General features: G+C 40.7%; 1 protein-coding gene across 3 annotated transcripts in view; it reads right to left on the bottom strand.

The window, feature by feature from the left end:
* Window positions 1–24,138, bottom strand: part of LOC138611301 (guanine nucleotide exchange factor VAV3-like) — a 56,969-nt gene that overhangs the window by 8,832 nt on the left and 23,999 nt on the right. For all 3 annotated transcript variants that reach the window (XM_069684323.1, XM_069684324.1, XM_069684325.1), the window contains exons 15-25: window positions 22,762–22,871; window positions 20,181–20,282; window positions 19,577–19,668; window positions 18,777–18,799; window positions 16,948–16,972; window positions 13,670–13,800; window positions 9,282–9,347; window positions 9,000–9,034; window positions 8,733–8,849; window positions 3,454–3,541; window positions 2,874–3,003 (exon numbers count right to left, since the gene is read on the bottom strand). In XM_069684323.1, coding sequence (XP_069540424.1) covers window positions 2,874–3,003; window positions 3,454–3,541; window positions 8,733–8,849; window positions 9,000–9,034; window positions 9,282–9,347; window positions 13,670–13,800; window positions 16,948–16,972; window positions 18,777–18,799; window positions 19,577–19,668; window positions 20,181–20,282; window positions 22,762–22,871 — 919 coding nt within the window. The remainder of the gene's footprint in view (window positions 1–2,873; window positions 3,004–3,453; window positions 3,542–8,732; window positions 8,850–8,999; window positions 9,035–9,281; window positions 9,348–13,669; window positions 13,801–16,947; window positions 16,973–18,776; window positions 18,800–19,576; window positions 19,669–20,180; window positions 20,283–22,761; window positions 22,872–24,138) is intronic.

Below are 24,138 nucleotides of genomic sequence, written 5' to 3'. Positions count from 1 at the left end.
GAAAGCTATCAGCAGGGTGTAAAGATAATCTGCACTGCATTTCGAAAGAGTTTTGGGATCATTTTGTTTTCTTGCCAAGACCGGTTGAGTGTGAACACTAAATATGAGGTTAGAGCCAGGAGATTGATTTCTAGCTTTAGCTTAGCATAAAGACTAGAAGACTTTAATTATATGCAGGACTATTTTTTTTTGGCTGGAAGCACTAAATATCCTGAGACTCCAGACCTTGCTGAGTAATCGTTTGAAACATCCCAACCTGTAAACCACAGATTTATATTTTAAGAGCTTCAGCTGCAGAACCAGGCTGGCTGTTTCCCCCTTTTTCAGTCTTAATGCTAAGCTAAGTTAGCATAAACATCTCTATACATTTACTTTGTAGACAAGAAAAGTGGTATCAATGTTCTACTACTTCTTCTTCCTTTCCTCTTTTACTCTCCCTTTGTTATGTCAATGTATTTCTCACTGTGTCCCCCATGATTGTCTTCCTCTCTTCTCTTCCTACACCTGCCTCTCCTCTTCCTGCGGCTGTATTTACTTTAAATCTCTCTCTCTTTCCCCCTTCTTCTGTAGGTTTTCTTCCTTTCCATTTCTCCTGCACGGGCATGAACGAGCATCTGCTTCTGTTTATGAGGGCCAGTAATGACGCAGGGGAAGGACTTAACGCACAACAATGCATCATGCCTGGTTAATGCAGCAGGATGAAATCAAAGATGCTGTTTTACCTCTTACAGCTAAAGATTAGCCTACTTCTTCACCACACAGTGAGGGCATTTAGCAGTAAAATACAAGGTGCATATTTCATTCTGACTCAGTGAGCAGTATTTACGTATAAAATCTAATGTCAGCTTGACCCAGATGGATGGGTCTGCTACACTACATGTAAATCATCTACCAGATAACTGAAACTGAGGGTGAGCACTGGTTAAATCACTTGTCTCTTTTCTTGTTTAATTAAATTTAGCATGCCTTAGTTCATGTATGACATGGATGTTATGAACCCCAGCTGTAATCAGCCGACAGCCTGCTGATTGAATCATAGTTTCTAATGACTCATACGCCAATCAAAGCCCATTCTCACTAAAAGGCGGCCCATTTAAATGATTCTGTCCTCACTGACCCTGCTGCAATAATGTCGCCACATTGACCGCTGCTGCTCAACCACCTCAGCCTCGACCTTTCTAGTACACAGCCTTAACATGATTCAAGAGCGAGTGAAAGCATTCAATGTCTTGCTCTGGTCCCACTCTCCTATACCCATGGGGGCTTCTGTATTGCACTCCCTGATATTAGCTTAGCATGCTACATGAGTTATCCAGGGAGCATCTTCAGGGCAAAGCAATCAGAGCCAAACATTACTGTATTTCTATTTTTGCAATAAATAGTGAGATTTACGACAAATAAGTTCCTAACTGAAGTGACTTTTATAAAATGTTTGTCTTTATAAAATGTCTTGCCTTTAAAGCTCCTGTGAGGAACTTTCGGTTTGTGTTGATTTTGGCGCCCCCTGTGGACAAAGCCGTACCTCTTATCTCTGCTGATTTTGTCAGAGATAGCTTAAGTGGTGTTTTTAACAACAAATCTCCTCCTGCTTTCTTTAACAGTCATATGTATCTCACTTTAAATGTTTGCCCTGGAAAATGTAAACAAAGGCAGCATGCACTTAATTGCTTCGTCTGACACCTAACCCCCACCAGCAGTTTCAGGCATTAAAAATAACTAAATAGAAATAATCAATCTTGTTGCTGATGGTCTGGTTTGCTTTTGTAGGTCATATAGAGTAATTTACTTCAGTCTGTTTCATAACCAGCGAAAAACTCACAGGAGCTTTAAAGTATTTTTAGAGTTTTCTATTCAGGCACACATTAAACAAAAGCCCCTTTATACGAAATTATTTATATTGTACATGCTCAATGTATTTATCCGTATTTTGTAATATCTAAAATTCCATCACAACTGGACAAACTCCATCAGCTAATGTTGAATGTGTGATTTGATTTTAATCTCCAGTGCAGCTCCAGAAATATGCTGTTTGGTTGTTTTGAAGTTGAATGTTGAAATAAAACTTATTTTACATCTTCAACATCTTTTGATTCATTTGAGGAAAAAAAGGAAAACGTTCAGTTCTTTTAAATGTTTGACATTGAAAACTAAACTGCAGTAAGCACAATTTGCTAGTTAGTGAAAACATACACTTTATATCCCAAGGTTGTAGTAGGGTCTTGTGGACAATCTAAATGACATTAAACATGTGCAAAAAATGTTGTCATTTCAAAAATGACATAAGAGCATCAAGCACACAAAAACTTAAGAGGCCTGGCTTCAAGGAAAACCGCTGCTGTCTTCCCCCCTGTGCTGCTAAGCAGGGAGTCTTGCTAGCTTATTATGCTGTGCTAAATATTTCTAGTGTGTCTCACACGTCAAAGATAGGAGAGCCTCGAGTGTCTAGACACAGTTTTAACTCGGGTGTATAAAAGCCAATCAGCATGATTTTGTAATGTAAGCTGGGACTACTTTCTACAGAGCTTAGATGCTGTAATATCAAAATATAGCATGTGAGATTCTGATTTCAGCAGACTGTTTCTGCCCTTAGTTTGCTCTACCTTTTCTATTTGAGGACACAGGAACATAAAAAGGCTTTACAAGCAGGCCAGCGCCTTCAAAGGGGAAACCTGCTCACCTTTCTTTATCTGAACTGGACTGTTGTAGCAAAAGCCCAACCCCTCAGGTGCTCCAAACAGGTCAAAAACATATGCTCAGAAATACTTTAAACTCTAACTGGACCAGAATCTGATCTGACCTGGTAGCTCTTCCACCTGTCAGTGAGATCTCAGGTCTCAGCTGGGAGAACCTGGATGTTTGTGAAGCAGACTCACCGCTGCCAGCCCTGGTAATGGCCCTGGGCACGTTTCCATTGGAAAGTTCCCTATAGGGGATCTGCAGAGTGGTGTCAAGACTGCTGAAACCCTCCTTCAGAGAGTGCTGCTGGTAGTACTCAACCAAGTCCTGTGGAAAACAAGCACAAAGAAAACAGAAAATGCACGTTACAATGACAAACCAAGGTGAATCTAGATGATATTGTCAACAAAAATATGTGGAAATAAAAGCAAGGGCATGTGGGAAGGTTGGTTTAGATGGCGCAGCTTGTCTGATTTTGACAATGAAACAACTGCTGCAACTGAGGAACCATAAAATCTGCCTATTTCCTGTGTATGCACTTGAAACAAGCTAATATTAGCTACTGCCATACAGGAAGCTGCTTACAACTGTTGTGGCTTTGTGAGGTTGAGCTCAAATGGAGAAATAAAACACATTTTAATGACTGAACTGTACAAAAAAGTCAACTTGCATGCAGGGGTTCGTCTCAGGAGAGTTCTGCAAAAGTAATGTGATGTCAAAATGAATATACTCATTAATGCGACAGTAGGTCACGGGGCGCAGAGTTAAAGCCCTTACCAGCACAGTCTTGAACAGCCGGCTCTCAGCGATGTAAAAGCAGCCGTCCTTGGTCAGAATCTTAATATGCTTGACTTTTTCGTTGAACCTGTGCAGGATGAATGAGACAGGGGTTGCAAATCAACTACACATGCTTCCATATTAAATCCAGTCTCTATGGTGAACCATCACGCAGGTCTGTCTGAGCTGACTGTGGGTTACCATGCAGGGGAAATCCAATTCAATGCAGTCACAGCAGATGATGAGAGAAAATAGGCCACTTTTACCCTGTAAGACCAGGTACAGCTGTTTACAACTGGTTTCCCATATTTTCAACCATTTAAATAAGCTATCATCACAGGTAATGTAATAAAAGTGGACATGGGTTGTAAGCAGTCATCCCAAACAGGGGTTTTCCTTCTTAGATTGTTCTATTTGAGATATTTGTATTGGTATTAAGAGCTAAACACTTCCAGAAAAGCCAGACAAATGGTCAGAAAAATAAATATTGTGTGTAACAGAGGTGTTTTTACTTCCACTTTTCATGTTTAATCATATAATGACACATCCACTATCTTTGGCTAACCAACCCCTCTGTTGTTAATTAAGTCTTATTCAGGTAAACAAATCGAAGAGTATGCTATACTTACTTTGAAACACTACCTGAACCAATTAAACCTGGATGATATGTTGTCTTGTATTTCAAAAGATATTCAATTTTAAATGACACAGTTTAAGTCAAAACTTTAAAAGGATTTTGAAGAATCCTCTCCAAAAAAAGCCCCACATAAACAGCAACATAAAAAGCATTTTAATAAAATACTGTACTGTACTTGTTCTATAGTGTGTGATATCTACTAATCTACTGAAGTAGTACCATTTTATAGTAACAGGAAATGATACAAAATGTTCCCCAACTGAAGGAAACAAAACAAAGTTGTTTTTGTTATATCTCTGAAGCAACCCCTACAGCGTAAAACAGGCCTTACTACAGCGCATAACAGGCCTTACTACAGAGTATAACAGGCTTTACTACAGAGTATAACAGGCCTTACTACAGCGCATAACAGGCTTTACTACAGAGTATAACAGGCTTTACTACAGAGTATAACAGGCCTTACTACAGAGTATAACAGGCTTTACTACAGAGTATAACAGGCCTTACTACAGCGCATAACAGGCTTTACTACAGAGTATAACAGGCTTTACTACAGAGTATAACAGGCCTTACTACAGCGCATAACAGGCTTTACTACAGAGTATAACAGGCCTTACTACAGCGCATAACAGGCCTTACTACAGCGCATAACAGGCTTTACTACAGAGTATAACAGGCCTTACTACGGCGCATAACAGGCTTTACTACGGCGCATAACAGGACCTTACTACGGCGCATAACAGGCTTTACTACGGCACATAACAGGCCTTACGACAGCGCAAAACAGGCCTTAATAAGGCGTATAACAGGCCTTACTACAGCGCATAACAGGCCTTACTACAGCGTATAACAGGCCATTTTCACAGCAAACATTATGACTAATAGCAGGAAAATCACAGGTGTCAGCAAGCCTGCCAGAGAAGAGCACAATATCAGGGCTCTGAAAGTAGTTCACGCAGTGCAGCCCTTATAAATATTATTAATTACACCTATGACATTTCAAAATGTCTGATTTGGAAAAAATGGGCTATTTTCTTGAATGTAAGCAGCTCCTTGTGGTCTGTGTATGCACCCTGAATGCATTGTATATTCACTTCCATGTTACAACTAGTATGTCATCTGGAATTTGGACACAAGAAAGGTAAATACAAAAAACGCAGTTTTGACCCTAAATCTGCACAATAGCGGAAAATAGCAATCTTAAGTTTTTTTCCACACTTTGTTCTAATCAGCCACTCACTTTTACATAAATAAAACCTCAACACACGCAAGTGCAATTAATCCCCTTTTGTGCAATACTCATTTGTGAATGTGCAATATCAACCAGTGAATGTATATTTCCACCTCTGCCGTATATTTTGCCTACGTTGTATTTATTTACAAAAATGTACATATTTCTCAAATATCCTTATTTTTATTTTGTTTTATTACTGCATCCTTTTATTGTTCATATATTTTATTTCATCATATTTATATGTCCGTTATATCTAATTCTAACCCTTTTAATTGGAGTGTCACAGCATAAGAATTTCACACAGCTGTATTTGTAAAACTATTAACGTCTTGATGCTTCTTGAATTAAGCAAGTTAGCCCAGACATCCCTCTCTCCAGCATCGTTTTTACGTTCATTTTTTTAATACGTTTCCTAGAGGACACCACCTGGTATGCTCACATATTATACAATAATAAATGGTATGACAACTGACATTAATGCACATTGTACGGTGCATGAGAATATACACAGCAGGCTTGATTTAATAACCAAGTGATTAAATAAACATATCATGTGAGAATCATAGTTCAGCTTAAGCACTTTGCTTTGTTGATAAATAATGGGGGCCAACCTTGAAATATAAACATAATTCAGTACATGTGGGGATGTCCTGTCAAGCCGACTGCAGGCACAGCTCAGTAAATAGCATGATGTGCTAGTTACACTGGAGATGGACCCGCATTGTAAATCTCAGTGTGTAACGGATGAGGAGGCTATGGTCCTGTTGCAAATTCACTGATACATTATGAATATATGGTGAGTTATACATTATTGATGCGTGTTGAGGTATATGGTGCATAACACATGGAGATAGATGAGCCCTGTTTGGCGAAGGATGAGCGTTTTTTTATCTTCCCAAGAATGCACACAAAACATTCGGCACACACGCAAACGGACGACTCGCAGTGTTTGACATTAGACAGTTCCAGCTGATTAGTAGCAGCTCTCTGTATAAAGCTCCATTATCTCAAACGGCCATCCTGATAATGATCTTAAGCAGCGAGACAGGCAATTAGGATTGGAGTGTTCACAAACCGGCCCCTTACATCAAAGCTTTGAATACAGGACGGTATGAGTCCACAAAAACCAAATGGGCTGGAATGGTGTGTCACTTACTAAACAGTCCTAACATCCAAACACTATTTCAGAGTGCACCCTCAATCGGTGTTATCTCTCAGAGCCGCCATCCCAGGTCGGGAGGACTCGATATTCCTTTGTTTTTTTTTTTAAAGACTGAACAAGCTTTGATGTAGCCGGAGAGATATTCACAAGTGAAATGGACAGTGTTGTATTTCAAAAGCGGCACTCAGCTCGCAGATAAAGCAGCCATATATCGAGGCCTAAAGGAATGAATGTTTTATCTGCGATTCAAGTGCGGTGCTAGCTCTCTTCTGAAATACATTTCTGAGACTGACAGAGCTGCAAATAGTATGATGCAAAGCCATCGGGCCTCTCCTTGAACAAGTGTCTGCATGGAGAAGACAGACAATAGATAGATGGTAAAATAGATCATCCTATCTCATAATCAGAGGAAACAAACTACCTGCAGCTTTAGGCTTGAGGGCGGGTCATTATTAAAAAGACTACCTCTAGCATGCAGAAGCTTTTCTCTCCTGTGCCCAGATTAAACAATACTTCTATTTTCTTCATGCACCTTAATGTAATCGAGGCAGAATTATTTCACGTTCAGTGCTCAGGCCGTTGAAAAATAACACTTGAGAAATAGCAGAAACATCTCTTCAAAAAATGGACTTCACTGTAAACAGTTTTCAAAAGGGACTATTTCTTCTGTACTAAGTAGTTTCGAATATTAACTGTATGCAGCGAGGTTATGCTGGTTATGAAATGACCACTTGTCATATACAGTATAGTGAGAGGAGAAGCAGCGAGGCTACAGACAGAACAAATGTGGGTTGTTTTGAACAATGGGTTCAATGCATGTATATAAGAAGTGGATCAATCCTTTTGGTTCTAAAACTAAAGCCATTCCTATATTTGCAGTAAACTGAAATGTTGTTCATCATTTATGCTTATTGTTGTCTGTCACTTCTTCATCTTGTAATTGCTTTTACCCCTTATGTTTTTATGTAGCTTTCACTTAATGTTCTTATTCAGTCTGTGTGATGCTGTTGGTCTGAGAGAGCCACCAAACATAATTTTGTTGTTCACCTACGATGACAAAGTTTCATACGTCTTGGTGAAATGTTTTTTCTTAAATGTCATTGTGATGGAGCGCTGCTTTAGCCCATAGACAATATAAAAAGATGGACGACATGACAGCTCCCTAAAAGTGAAGCCAAAAGATCTCTATCGCCCCCTGCTGACTGGCTGCAGTATAGGTCATAAAGCCTGCCTCCTCCATGTTAACAGATGGGACATGAGTCAAACTATAAAATCTAAATACACGCCAAATACATGTTTCTCAAACATGGTTTCTGTTATTATAGTTAGTTCTTATCATGCTGATTTACTTCCAAGAGTTCATTTTTCTGACAAGTTTAGTTCTAATTACTTATTTGATGCTCTAAAAAGGATGATTGACAGCTCTGTTGACAAATACGGCTCCTGCAGCCGATCTGTTCCAGATTAGCAGAGTGGAGGAGGAACGGTGAGAGGAGACGTAACTAAAACAATCACTACAGTCATTCAAGTTTCCATATCCGCGAACGTCCTCTTCAGACCAACACAAGAAGCTGTTCTGCTGTTAAATACGCCGACCTACAGGATCTTTGCTGGGTTTTTTACGGTAATTTAAGTGAGTGTTTTGGTTAGCGGAAGTAGCTACAGCGGCTCCACCTGCCAATCCCTACTGTGCAGCTCTGGCTCCAAATGACGTCATCATCCCAAGATGGCAGCGCCCGTCAGGGGGGATATTTTGGCTTTAATTTTGTACACTGAGAGAGATACAGAGGCAAAGTCCTCATTGCATTCATTGTGGGTTTGACTTCAATTTGCACCCCTTCGATGCATGTGGTCCCCACTCTGTATGACCTATATGTTCTGACACTCTTCACTATCCTATCAAAAAAAGGCAAAAAGGCCAAAATAATCATCTTAAAAAAACTAAAAATGTTGTAATTTATTGGGAAATGTTATTTTCTTTTGTAAAATGTTGTTGTGTTGTGTAAAAAGTAATTGAGTTTTCTGAAATGTCCTTCTGTTTTGACCTCCAGGGCCTCTGTAGTTTATTGATAGTGCACCATTATTGGACAGTAAGGAGCTATGACATGGATGTGTGCCTCTCACAGTAAGTAGATTTTCCCACAAGACAGCTGCTGACTGCATTTTATTCCAGCACTTTAGCTTAACTTCTGTGATTGAAGATCAAAAGAGTTTTAGTATGGAAAAGCAGCCGTAGTATCACTTACTTTATACTGATGGCGTACTCAGTGCACTCTTTACTCCTGTGTCGAACCAGATATGTGCTGTTTCCTCGGTCCAGCAGCTCCACCTCAGCCTGGTATCTCTCCAGCGGCCCTGCAAACCTGAACCACCCGTGAACAACTACTGCACTTACACTGCAATCAATCATTCTGAACATGAGGATGAGAATGGTCAATACAATCAATAAAATAGAGTAAGAATGACTTGTGGTTATTGTTAGCAATCTGCAGTCATTTGTTTTCATTGCTTACCAGAGCTGGGCCGAGTAATCGACAGGTTTTGGAACCTGGAGTGGAAAAGAAATGTGGTTATTTTGAGCTTTAATGGAGTCGATACAGAGAGGTGGAGGTCATTTGCCGTAATGTGATATTTAAGCCACATCTAATGGCTAAAATCAGTCTTCTGCAGCGAAAAAGTTCAATTGAAAAGCACTACATTCCTTTGCTAAGACATCAATAGCAGCCATTATCCAATGAATGCATTGTTATCACACTAAATGTGTCTTATTGATTCTGAAAAATATGCACACTTACACATGGGCAAGGCCTCACAGCATCACTTGGAAAGAAGCCAGTCTTGCTTGTTGCCAGAATTTTACCCTGCAATGGCAACTGGGTGTTAATCGCATTATATTTGTCTGGGAGCAACAACACCCCCCCCCCCCCCCTCTCTCTCTTTTTCTCTCTCTCTCTCTCTTCTTCTCTTCCCCTCCCACACTCACTTCAATAAATCCTCAGCAATTAGCACACAACAAGCAGTGCATCTAATTTGCAGCCCAAGTTAATTACGGTTCAAACTCTGCCGGCAGTTAGATTTGTACTGCATCAAAACAAGAGCCTCGTTTAACACTAAATAATGGATCTTACTCTGGTCTTTGAATATCCAAACAGCGTGAGCTCTCTGGCTTGTACTACAGACTAACAATTGCATTTAAGCTATCCCGCCTCAAGGAAACACAAGCCTCAATTCTTTCAACAAACACAATGTAGACACACTTTTTTCATGAGCTAAATGAACCTATTTATTTAAACAAATTACCTACTCCATTTTCATAAAGACTCCTTCAGTTTATTTTATTACCTTAATTCTCTAACATGTACACTTTCTCTTGGACAGTAAAAAGCACCTATATCAGCATTAAGCTCAAGATAATTTGAGTTTCCAGTGCTGAGTTTAAGGTCAATTTGAAGTCCATTGAGTCGATGTGATCAGACAGTGAGTGCTGAGCGCATGTGGTGTTCCTCATTCAGCTTCCTGCCCTGTTTATGCTTTCCTCCTCACTCCTCTTTATTAGAGTATCAAATGCTTTTTGGGACCGTGCAAGCCCCGGCAGTAACTAGATTGGAAAGCGAATCTTTACCCATCTCTATGATTCATTCTGTGTAATAACATTTCATCAAAGGTTTTTTGAGAGCCCCTCTCTATTTGTTATGCCTCCGATAAGCGTATGATAAAGATTAAACTTATTACTCTGTTGGCATAAACAGGCAGCAGCCAAAGGATCAAATGAAATTACAGTGATTGATTGTATTGTTCTGCCACTGGGATGGGGGATAATTGCCTCCCGGGTAACGGGGGATATGAATTCTCAATGTTCTGTAATTCCATCCTCTGGCGCCACTGGGGACACTGAAGATTAAAGGTACCCTGTGGAGATTTCATTGTAAACAAACAGGGTTTTGTTTAGATTCAGTGTTTCTCACCAAACCCATTGTGTGTAACTGTAAGACCCGAGAAACTTGTTGAAAACATCTGCAAAGCCTTATTTTTCATTTTTGAAACTTTCACTGTTAATTACATAAATATTCAGTTGTAATTTCTTTTTTTAAGGTGAATTTTAAATTAATCAACATCAAAAAAATGTCAGTGCATCCCAAGTTAGCTGAGAGGCTGATTTTCATCTGCAGTCCTTTTGTCTAATGTTGAATGCATTATATAATAGTTTAAGACATACTTTAAGATAGTTAAAGTAGTCAAAACTATACAGATGCACTACTGCATCCTACACGTAAGAAGTCATTAGGGCCTGTGTCCACTAACAGCATTTTTCTTTTCTTCCGCACCCTAAATTTCAGGGCGCTTCTCACCGGTGCTTACTGTTGCTAGGTTACGGATGTTTTCTGGCTGCACTCCCGCTTCCATTGGTAGTGACCGTTAAGTCTGTATGCTTAATCTTTGCTTTTATGCAAGAAAATTATATAATATATAAACATAAAAACAATTGGAAGGAATCATGTCCCATTAGCAGCAGCTTTAGACCTGGAAATCGTACCCTAGAAAAAAACAAAAGGATGAGCTTTTCCTCCACTATTGTTGTTGACAAAGTTGATATTGGAAGTCCCGCCCCTTCGTGATTTTGATTGATCGGTGAGGGAGAATTGACAGTGACGAGCTCGGCGTTGTTCCAAAAGTTAAACAATTTTTCAATTGATAGTGCTGAACAGCTGAAACTGAGGGCGTTTTTGTGCTTAGCTGCTGAGCGCTGCTAGTGGACACAGGTCCTAACTGCCCGACTGTTAATATGCATTACATGTCTGAATTTACACATTAATGTTAACTTTTGAAAAGGTTAAACTAAAAATAATATTTCTTCAAAGAGAAAACATCCTGATTATGATTGATAACATGTCTTGTGGTTTGGAGTCAAGATCATAACATTGTCTAAAAGCCTTGCACCTGTGATATGAAATATAATCCCTTTACTTCCCTACAAGGCAAGTACTCAACAGTTTAAATCGGAACCAACTGCTTCAGTGTCTCTTATCCCATATTAAAATATATTGAAAGAAATTAATAGTTTTATCTAAAGCTGCAGGTAAGATTTGAGGTAGAAAAATTCCAAATATCACGCAAAACGCGATTAACTAGACTAATTCAAAGACTAAAAGCCCATTAAACAGCTCCAGCAAAGGGAAAGTTTGCAGGTGCATTAGCCATGGTTAGCCACTAAAGCTAAATGTATATTTTTGTACTTACTGTTTTCCTTGCTGCTTTCTGGTTATTTAAACTATCAGTTTTGATGATCAAACATCTTCTGTTCAGTTTTCTATTAACATAACCTGAAAAGGCTGAAGTTAAATCCAATAATCAGGCAGAGAAAACAAAGCTAGCGTAGTCGAGCTAAAAGATAACCTACCTAGCTTAACAATTCCAAGGCTCTTTTCCCCAGCTTGAGGACCTCTTAATACGATACATTAAAGACACTTTACAAAGGTTATATGTTCTCAGTAATGTTTTTTTTTCTCCCAGGTCATATGTTCAATGTATGTTCACCTGAATCAGTATAATGAAATCGCCCACCTACAGCTCATAGCCTGAGCAATATTTCTTGATATCTAATCCATTAGATTCGCAGTTTTCTTCACTTTAAACATTGATATCTCCACAGTGGCTGAATGTATTTTTACCATTCAGACTGTATTTGAAACATCAATATGCCTTCATTCTTCTGCAGAATCTCTGTTACAACCTACAAAGGTCTTTGCTCATTGACTATTTTAAAGACATTTAAAGGCATTTTTATGTAGCAAAATCCTTACAGTGTGCCCTTGGATCAATTCAAGGAATATGCATCTTATATTACTGACTGTGATTATATATTTTACCCATGTAATATGCACTTCAAAGATAGAGTTACGCTATTTTTTTTAACTTTTTTTTAAACAGATTTGTTTCAGAAAAATCCGAGCCGTTCTATTCGTAGATCAGGTATTTTCCCTCACATTCCCTTTTTCTTGACTTCACTGCCTCTGTAGTTTCTGCTCTCTGCCGTCATAAGGCACCCCAGAAATTCCCTTTTTTAAACCTGTGCTTATTTGCAGTGATACAACACATCACACAAACAGTATTGAAACAGAATTGGATCCTGAGCAGGAAAGGTTTAGGCAGCCTTGTTACAGTATCATTATGCACAGGACAGGAATACACACTAATGTGTATTATCATTTAATTAATTTAATTATCCCCTCCCAGCATGCATGGTTACTATGGTAGCAAACAATGCAGTGCCATCAGGTCTGTGGCATGACATTCTGCTTGCCGTTCTTTCGGCTTACAAGAAATCTCCAGGCATTCATGCTCTCACCCTCCACCTTGTGCTCTGTCACAACAGAGAGAAACACAGAGCATAGGAAATCAGGCTCACGGCCAACTCCCAGCCGTGCCGCTGGCAAAGACTGCAGTCTGATTGGAGCGGCACCAGAAGCAGGATGAGGCTTTAATGCCGCCGTAAAGCAGAGTGAGAAACAGCGAGGGGAGGCTGCCGGAAGACCCCCAGATAAATCGCTATCCTTTCAAAAATAGATAAGGTCAAACTCTGTCAACCGTTTGCCGACCTCATGAGATGGTTGCTAAATGTGCCTGTACATGAGGTTGTGCACAAACCATTAAAACATCCTCCAGGGGCTGAAGTATCTGCTGTTTTATTGTCTCACTGTGGCACTCTATTAATCACCTGAAGCCGCTAGTTGGTTAGATCATCTGATGTGGGCCGTGATTCAATCTCAGGAGTGAAAGAACAGACAGATACCTCGTTTTTAATGTATCTGGGGTTCTGTGGAGTTCATACAGATCTTTGTCGGATATTTCAAATTAACACTGACCTCATCATTATGTCATATTTATGGGCTCACCTGACAGGACACAGAATGTGATAAAGAACCGTAATATCCTTTTGTGATTTAGAAAAAATAATGGGCAATAAATTAACTATTGATGTCACCCCATTCACATATTTCTAAAAGCTTTTTTCTTTGTCATATAGTGGGACAGAGAGCGGAGATGACATGCAGCGGGGATTCAAACCGATGACACTGCAAAGGCATTGCGTGCGCCGAGCCAACCCGGTGAGCCGTAACATGTTATTTTTTTCATAGAGTCACAGATGTCGAGATGAAACGAGGATGAGCTGAGTGACACGCACCTGCCACCAGGAGCTGTGCAGGTCGGCAAACATCAGTTCAATGACATCCCCCGCATGAATGCTTAGTGGGGGCCCGCAGTGGGGACAGGGGACGCCATCGTAGTCTCTGATCACAACCATCCTGGGTAAACCTGGCAGACAGGGAACATAAATGGATTTACTCACATTTTTGAGGCATTTATCTGGGAGTCATGTACAGATGAATATACAACAGTGTATCCCGCTAATTTCTTGGTTCTTCTGGGTAACAGATAAAAAATGTTTGACAGAGAGGCCTTTTAAAAGTAAAGTAAGAGGACATTTAAATCACAACGTGTTATGTTGCTCAGATTATGGCTAAAATGGAAAGCTCAGATATTTGAAGTATTCTAAACGTTCATGTTAAACATTTAATGAAAAAATACATATTTTTACCCGAGTGCAGTGTAGGTGGAGTTAAAAGCAAAGGCTGGGTATTGGTTTTTAATGCAACTAAGGTATAGACTGAAATAACACTTCGAAAGTCAAACAGCACCGACATGCATCCTTTTTGTACCAATAACAATTTTAAAAAAGTACAATTTGTTCGTTTTTCCTCACAGCCAATCTCGATTTAATGTAAGGTGAATGGCCAACTACTACGACAACTACAGCTCGTACAGCCTGTGGTGAGGTAGTTAGATCTGGCAAGATGCCACCAAAACATTGGAAAGTATGGCAAATAAAAGCTTTCAAATTAAGTGTTCTATTGGTATTGGTAACAGGGCACTGGTATTGTAATTGTTTAAACTATACTCAGCCTTACTGGGAATCTACACCGACACTGTAGCATTAGATGAACGCGCGCGACACATAAGTGTCACAGCAGCATCTATTTTTAAATCTACACCTTGCGACCACAGCAAAGATGAGTCTCAAAGTTAGCCAGTAGTAATTATGATTCCTGGCCATAAATAGGGGGGGCAGTGAGGCCAAAAAGTGCGCAGTCTGCCGGAAACGGTACAAGAAGACAACTTTGCAACTGACTTGTAGACTTATTTCTTCATTTATGTAGGATGTAGAAGTCAAATGAGAATGAATTATTCATTGCTCTTTCAAATGAATCTTGCCTGCTCATCTAGCCTATCAATAACTTCAATCGGAAACTGAAATCGAAGTTGGCCAAAATGAAGCGATCACATCGTTTAACATGGATTCCTTGGTTGTGGGCATTTATTTACACGGCTTTCTGCGCTTCACTGACGCACAGCAGCAGGAAAAATAGACTTGACGCGTAAAACCAACGGAGCAGCAGAAAATTACTCGCGTATTACGTCCGCCTCTTGAGCAGCATACACGGCTGGTGGAGATCGCTGCATTGAATAACATTGGAGCAGTTCTGTCCCGACACACGTGTCAAAAATATGCTTCATATACGTTGCCTGAGTAGATTCCCCTTTATAGTATAAGCAGAACCAAAAATGGTTTCCTACTGATTTTATGTCTATTGGGCCTTTTATTCTTGAAGCAGCAAATTGTTAGCCAACAATACATAAAGTTACAATTGGACACATTTTCTACTATTTCCATCTGATTATCTTTGAGTTATAAGCAGTGTTTTAATGCCCTCTCTGCTGAACTTTGCACCACATCCAGAATGACTGATGGGTGTAGTCAGGAGTTTGCCCTGTCACCTGTAACCACAGCCAACAGCAAGGTCACAATGCACTGACAACCTGTAGCTATACATCACTGCAGAGAGGTCAAAGGTTAAACCAATGATGAGATTTTTGTCTGCCTCTGTAAATGCATTTCAGTCAGACAACTCACGTTGTCATGCTTTGAAACGTTTATTGCAACAGCAGAACATAGCTTGTGTTCGGCGTGTAGGGTCCGACCTCATCACTCCTTGCAGATTTATTATACATGCAGATGAGACAATATCATAAACCCTCTAGCCGGAGCCTGCAGGTGGATGCTGACGTAGTGGTGGGGGGGCTGAGAGTATGAGCGCAGTACTAGTGCAAGGTTAGCGGTGGCAATGACAGAGCAGAGGGAGGACTGGAAATCTTGCGGCTTTGACGCATGTCAAGATGAAATCAGTGCAGCTCGAGTTGCCTGCCTGAACTTGCAAGCATCGCTCACATTTTTTCAATGCTCTGACATCACATTGGGCTCACAGTAGAAACAAACATCTGCATGACTAGATTTCAATAGAGAGGTAATTATCAATAATTATGTTAATTGTTTGCAACAATCGTCCACATAGAGCAAACTCCCTCACTGTTATTGTCTCTAGGTTGTAGCACAGTTGATCCCTTACGCTCCCATAAACAAGGACACGCTGACACTCTTTATTATTGCGGCCTAACCCAGCAGAATGGCTCCATCCTAAAAAGCAGCAATTGACTCCCGCAGGAAATTCATCTCTCCGACTCCTGTACGTAGCAGCTCCAATCTTTCCTCAGCGTGCCAGACAAATACAGCCACGAGCGTGTGGCTAAGGCTAAGACTAAACACCGCTGCCAACTTAAAAGACACAGCCACTTACTCTCCCAAGACTCACACATCTAGCCCCCCTCAGACACGTCTCCCCCCTCCAGCCACGAGCAGCCCGGGGGAAACTATTAGCTGACGGTGACCTCGGATGAATGGAATATGGCACGTTCATGTTTTTAATAAGAACAATAAGCATGGATGTCTTTCTCATAAAGCCTTTATGGAAATTGATTTATCACAAAGGCAAAAGCTCAGCGGTTGAAGCCGCGGCATATAGACTGCTGGAAGTGCTTTTCTGCCAGCATTTCTCCCGCCGCGGTCCTCATAATGATTCCACCCACTCCAATTCATCTCTTGGGTCTAGACTTCACAGCATGCGGTGAGAAAAGGACTTTTTTTGTGCTCTGGTTAAGGATTCCTTCTGCATCCTATTATTCATTGGTTATTCTTACTCAAATTTATTTGTAAAGACGAAACTTTTGTTGCTCATTTCCTCCTTTGAAGCCTGCGTGTGAGCAGGAGAGATTCCTGTCAGTGCATTTCTAAGAAAATATCTTCAGGGTATTTAAAGAGAAAAAAAAGACAGAGCTGAGTAATATTTGATGAAAAAAATGTGAGGCGGGTACGATAACATCTGAAGGTTTGCTTTAAACCAGCATCTATCTCCTGCAGGTTCACTCTGGCCTCTGACTAACAGTCTCCTTTTCATCCTGTCTGTGTTTCTGTTTTGTTACAGAACTAAGATGAAAGCAGCTTAAGAGGGACCACGTAAAGCCCTTAGCAGGTTCAGAGAAGTGGCCAAGTGGTCAAGCTATACTGACCTGGGTCTGGTGGTGTTGTGCTTTCCTATGGAGGGAGAGAGAAAATAAGTTAGACACAGAAGAAGAAAGGAAACAAGTAAGGAGGAAAGAATTATAGGCTATCGTTCTTTCTCCTGCGCAGGCTCAGCCTGACCTTATGAATGAGTCATACTCTTAATTCAGTTATCTGTGAGCTTTACTCTCTTTAGATTTGTTGTCCAACCTGTTTAAAAGTGAACAAGAGGAAAACTTGGAGTCTTGTTCATGAGCCGCTTTCTGAAAAGTAAGATCCTTTTTATATCAAATTTGTCCACAACCCACCTGGGTATCAAATGTTACATTTCTTGCAATCGTTGCAATGAGAAAGGACTTTTTAATGCAGGTATAACCACTTGTAACTCTCTGCACATGTGAAAGGTGACTTATATGGAGCCTTAAGTGCACCAGGGAAAGCACAATATAGATATAGTGTATAATCACAGTTCATATTTTTAGTTATTAATTAATCTAAAAGAAAAGTAGGCAGTGTGCCACCACAAAATAAAACAATATCCAGCCCTCAGAGCAGGAGCAGGAGTTCTGATTGGCCTATTAAGTGTCAATAGGAATCTGACCAATCAGAGCTCCTCCTGCTGGACACACCTTACAGACCTTTAAATATAAGAAAGGGTTTCTTCGTATTAACGCAATCACAAAATGTAAAGTGTAAATATTTCAGCAGGGGACAAATTAAATTAAGTATTTACGCCTCCCTCACTAACTCCATCACTCGTGCCTCCCTAATGCGATTACCTGTGTGTACACATATAAGCCAGCCTAACCCCGTCTCTCCTGTTTGTCTCAGTTCCCAAACACCTCCCCTCAAACCCCATTCCTCCCCTCTCTCCTACCTCAACACAGGAACCACCGGGGGATGCTGAATCAGAAAGCACGTCGATACATGCCCTCAGCCTGAGTCTCGACCCCCGGGGTTCCCGACGGCTCCAGCTGACTCGACCCCATACGACCCGTTTTTCATCATGCACTACTTCAACCCCCTCTCATCCCACCTTACCTCATCCCCCTTTAATACCACCTTACTGCGACCCCTCTCATTCCCCTCAAGCTTGACTCTTTAGCATTTTCCAAATAAACAACTTTTATACCGTAACAATGGCGTGGTCTTGTTTTGATTACCATGTATTTGTTTCTTAATTAAGACATGCCCCTACTCTGAGTCCCGACCCCCGGGTTCCTGACGGCTCCAGCTGACTCGACCCCCTCTCATCCCACCTTACCTCGACCCTTTTAGCATATTCCAAATAAAACTTTTAATTTATTTTAGAAGATTATTTTTTGTCCTTTTTGCTTTTATTGATAGGGTAGCTGAAGACGAACAGGAAACATGAGGAAGAGAGAGTAGGGACAGACATGCACCGAAGGGCCGCGAGTCGGAGTCGAACCCACGACGGATGCAACATGTGGCGCTTGCTCTACTGACTGAGCTAAACCGACTTAAATTTTAAAGGTATAATTTAAATCCAATAGTTATTAATCAATTTCCAATAGATACATAACAATTGATTATAATTACACAGTCTGTTATTTTATGATGGCACACGTGGGAGTTGGAGGTAAAACAGTGGACATTGTCCAGATGAGCGCTGTGTCGATGAGGAAAATTGATAAAAAGAAATCTTAAAACATGAATATACTGTGTTAAAAATAAAAGTAGCAGCTCCTTCCACATAACCGATTGTTTGCCTAATTGTTGATGACAAGATCCTTCTATCTACGTATACTTAAATATAGAGGTGTAGGGTGCTGTGTGAGCTTTTGAGTCAAAGAAAAAGCAACAGTTGAGGTCTTACCTTGGGCTTGGGCTTGGCAGGATCTGCAGTCAGGTGAGAGACAGACACGGTGAGAGGAATACAATATGAGTGTGTGGTGGCTTCCTGACATACAACCTCAACTGTCAACCTCTGCTGGCCCTCATCACGCCTCAGAATGCATAAAGACCGCCGCGCGTCTGCTAAGAAGGCTTGTCAAAGTCCTGAGCTGCCTGTGTATTCAGGGGGGGTAATGTACCCGAACTGCAGCTCCACACTGGTGACAAAGAGCGAAAGCTGGACATGGAATAAGACGCAACAGCTGCTGAATATGATATAGTCTAAAATGTCACATTTTTCTGTTTTTTGAAAGCAAAAATTAAGTCTTCTTTAAGTGAATAACACTGTAACGTACAAGTGAGAATTTTAGCTCGAGGGTGGGTCGAGGGTCGCAACATCCAGAGAGTTTAATTCTTCAGAGACCATAAATATTTACAACACATTTCTGGTATAGTAGCTGTTAAATATCTTGTGTACACAGTTTGAAATCCAGCAAGAATATGTGCAGCTAGAAATATAGCCCTTCAAGTGCTCAAAATGTAGAGGTCCTCCTCTCGGGAGCAATGAATGTGCTCAGTAAATTTCACGGCAATCTGCCTTTTAGATTTTGATATTTTATGTGTAATTGTGCCCTGACGGTGGCGCTGCAGGAAAGGTCAGCAAAAGATTTGGATATATTCTCCGAGGGGCGTACATATACACTGCAAATATCACGGAAATGTCGCCTTACATTCTTGAGATAACTTGTTACAGTGCAGGATAAAAAAAAGCCTCCTTCTCACCTGTTCTCCCACAGAGTCCCAGTCGGCCCAGACACTCCTTATGAGCCCCCAGCCCGCATTTTGGACAGAGATAACCCTGGTTAAAGATGCCCCTGGACACAATAAACCACAGCATCTATGTATAACAGCCTTCTTAAGAGAGACACCATGACATTTTGAAATGTGCAGGCGTCTGTCGTTGTCTCAAGATAAGAAAAATGACATGTCCTTCAGTTTTTCAAAAGCATATAAATAATGCTGCTGAAAAATGAGGCATTTCAATAAGACACATTGCTAATAAGACATTTACACTTGAATCAAAAAGCATACTTCTGTGTCTAAGAAAAATAGACTAAAACTGTTCTGTAAAATGTTAAAATGTCATGGTGTCCTTTCATTCGTTGAAAAGATTTGGAAGTTAATAAGAACAGAGGAACCCAACCAGTTCATTAACACATCATGACTTTCCCTCCAAGAACAATGTGTGTAGTTACAGTTCATGTTCACCCTGTCTCAGGAGAGAGAAGGAGTACCGCGTAGAGACATTTTTACTCCACTGGGCCTTTATTAGCTCTACGTAATTATCCAAAATGACAGAGTGTGTTCATTACTGTCTGCATATTACCTGAGTAAGAGGTGACAGAAATTACAGGAAGTGATCCTCTCAAAGGTGTGCATCTTGAACTGGTGGGAGTTGTGGTTGGCTTTCTCTGGTCGGATATTTGACCTGAAAAAAGCATATTTAGTATGTCACATTCGGTGTAGCATGTTAGTATGTTGGCAGTGGTTAGCGCGTAGGACGTAAGCGGGTACTCTAGCTTCCTCCCACAGTCCAAAGACATGCTCGTTAGGTTCATTGGGGAATCTAAATTGCCTGTAGGTGTGGGTGTGAGCGTGAAAGGTTGTCTGTCTCTATAGCCCTTTTTACACTGCCAGTTCAAGGCGGGATTATTGCGCCTCTGTTACGGTCTGTCTTCTGTATAGAACGGATGGATGCAGAATGATGGGGCGAAGTAGTTCTGAGCCGACATCAGAGGTAGCAACAGAGGCGAAACGGCGTCTGTGTAAATGTTGCTGCCAGCAGGGCGGAACAGCGCCGTGTGTGTGTAATTGAAGCACGCATGTTTAAACCTCACGCACTTTTTGCTTCCGCAGAAGGCTATTTAAAAACACACACTGGGACGGCTTTACGCCCGCATTGCTTTGACCTATGTAAAATGACAAAGGTGGCATGAGGACGGAGCTTCGTTACGGCACTGAACCACAGTGTAAAAGGGGCTTATGTGTCAACCCTGTGATTGACTGGCGATCAGTCCAGGTGTAACCCCACCTCAATGACAGCTGGGATAGGCTCCAGCCCACAGTGATCTTGAACAGGATAAGTGACACAGAAAATAGATGGATGTTGCATGTTTAATAAGGCTATTTAGCTCTAAACACAACTGATATTGCTGCTAGATGATCTGAAACAACCTAACCTCAGCTGCATTTTTTTGTATCACAACATAATTGCAAATAAGAAAAAACGCAATGATTTTTGACGTTTAAATAAAGGCTTGAAAAAAGTCACAGTTTCACCAAATTTAGAAGAGTTGATCCTGAGGGGGGACCTGAAGGTGTGTACACATTTTTTATCGCAATCTTTTGAAAAGTCTTCAGATATTTCATCCCAAACTACATGTGTCCACCTCACTGTGGCACTTGAAAAATGTCAGGTGATTATCAAGGTTAGTAGAATTCATCATCTGATGACATCTATGAATGTCTCTGCAAAATTTTGTGCTGGTCCATTATGTAGATTTTTAGATATCAGAGAATAAGAGACACTTTTGGCCTGCTGGTGGCGCTACATTAAAATTCAGGAAGTCGCCATAGTCATTAAGATTCATCCTCTTAAAACAATGAATGTCTGAACACAATTTCACGGCAACATATCTAATATTTGTCGAGATAATTCAGTAGAAGTATTGAGTGTGTGTGTGTCTCAGCAGTGGGAACAGTTTATTTAAATTTAGTCACCATACAAAGTCTTTTTTAATAATTCCTTTATCAAAAGAAGAAAACAACTTTGTTGTGACAAAAAACAAACTGCAATTCATTTGTTAAACTGCCTGAAATAAAAGCTTTTTTTCCCCCCGGTGCATGTGTGCATGTAAATGAAGAGGCTTTTCTGGAACGTGAACAAACAAAGTCTGACACCAAAACATCTTTTTTTGTATTGAACACACCATCCAGGAGCCACTTAAACTGAGTGCTCCCATAAGTGAGTCCTTCATCAGGAGCCCACATCCTCTTTACAGGTACAATTTTCACTTTCTGAATAGGCCCCTTCTGGTGTCATTACCCAATGCACAGAGGCACACATTGCTGTTTTCAGACACAAACCTTTTACCTGTGAAAGAAACACTTTCGGGAAGGGTGTGAAAAACGGCTATTTCTCCTTTAAATTTGGGAAATTACATGTGAGGTCTGGAGCTGGTGTCAGGGGCCCGGCTGTCATAACTGTTTATTGACTCATATGTTTGGTTCAAGTTAGAGAAAGAGAAGCACTTAAATAGGAAATTGTTTACAATGCATGTCAAGACAGAGCATTGTTTCACTATAGTATAACCCAGCCCAGTATGAGAGGAGAAGATGTATTCAGAAAGGACATATCAGGTAGTCAGCATGCATATCAGGGATGTTTCAAACATATCCACCTGAACAAAAACAAAAAAGCATTTGCTCACTCAATCAGAGTGTAATGTCAAAACAACACTCTATTCCCCCAAATCAGCATAACAAAGGATGCAGACGGGATATCTTCCTGAGAAAAACCTCCCACTGTTACAAAATAATACAAAAGATATACCTCCATAAAGCACTGATTTGAAGAAACACCGAGGCAGAGAGGCTTCTTTGTAGTTCTGCAGCTCTTTGGCACAGTTTATGTTTGTGTGGGTGTGTATCTGTGCGCGTGTGTGTGTGTGTGTGTGTGTTATCGTACTGTTGTCAGCAGCATGTGCTTGATTACAGCAAAGGCCTGATCAAACAGTGCACATGAAAGAGTCAACACCTCTCTCGGCCTTGGAATAACATGCATGCAAACAAAGACAAATAAACACCGCACACAGACACACACAAGTACACAGTTTTTTCAATGATACACACACTGGTCCTCTGCATTGATTATCAAGACTGTGGTGCTCGTGTGTCTGTGTACTTACATGGCCATTTCAAACTGATCCAGCCACTTCTTCTTCAGCTCCCTGGTCTTAAAAAACAGCTCAAAGCCCGTGTGCCCCTGCTGGTGAGTCACGTAGAACCCGTAGCACCACTGTGGAGGTCAAGAGGGAGAGGCAATTAGACTGAATGCATTTGACCATGAATGAATATGTACCATGGCAAAATGTATAGATTATTTCACACAAGTGTACATTGTGTAGCGGAAGGTAGATGCCACAGTGTATCAGGGTTAGCAGTATTTATGCAATATACTATTCAAGGTTACATGAACAAAGGAGGAACAAATATGGAATGGCTTCATATGGAAAAACTGAAGAGAAAATATACGTATATTAATATTACTATTAAGTCATTATAATGGTAATTTTCCAGTTTTATACTTGAAATGTGCAGTAAGTCAGTAATTACAGCTTTGGAGAGAAGACATTTGGACCCTTACAAGGTTGAATTTGTCTGATGGAAAATGGTGTTTTGTTCCCAGAATGTATTTTACCCAATGTTAGAGGAAGAGTTCAACATCTTAGTCACATTCATGCCAATAGTTACATGAAAACATGGATACTAGGGGTGCAGGTTTAGCTCAGCGGTTAAATCGTGTGTCCCACATAAAGGGGCTGCAGTCCTCGATGTGGCGGCCCCCGGGTTCGACTCCCACCCTCAATGCTCAACGCTGCTTGTCATTCCAACTCTTCTTTCCCCTGTTACTGACACTGTCCTCTCTCTATCAATAAAAATCAATAATAAAAAGAAAAAAAGATGGATACAGGTCTGATATTTGTACACTAAATATGAAGCTGCAGACAGGAGCATAGCCTAGCATGAAGACTAGCATTTTTCTTCTGCTTTTAGTTTCCTGACAACCACAACGAGACTCAGGCCGCGCCTACGACCTGGCCAAAGTGTTTTTAAACACTTTGTATGGATTAAACAGACAAAGATACTTGTTGGGCACCGGTTTGGCTCAGCGGTTAAATCGGCAGCCCATGTACAGAGGCCATAGTCCTCGATGCGGCAGCCCCTGGTTCGACTCCCAAGCTGCCTGCCGCATTTCCCCCCATTGTTATCCCCATCCACTGTCCTCTCTCTCTAAATAAAGGCATAAAAGGCAAAAATAATAATCTTAAAGATAGAACTTAATTAGAGAGATTTAGCAGTGCTGAAAGGCAATTTTTATTTGCTAAGAACAAAGCAGAGCTTGCTGTTTCCAGTCTCTGTACTAAGCTAACGTTAGCTTTATATATTCACTCTAGACAAGACAGCGGTATCAGTTTTACCATCTAACTCTCAGCTTGAAAGCAAGAAAGAGTATTTCCGGAATATTACAAACTATTCCTTTCCAGGTACAGATGTTAGCACCT

This window comes from Semicossyphus pulcher, unplaced genomic scaffold, assembly GCF_022749685.1.
Source record: "Semicossyphus pulcher isolate SPU_LCO1_2020_fin unplaced genomic scaffold, fSemPul1.0.p SCAF_7, whole genome shotgun sequence".
Lineage (NCBI taxonomy): Eukaryota > Metazoa > Chordata > Actinopteri > Labriformes > Labridae > Semicossyphus > Semicossyphus pulcher.
The sequence above is the reverse complement of the archived record's forward strand: the minus strand, read 5'-3'. Positions and strand labels throughout refer to the sequence as shown.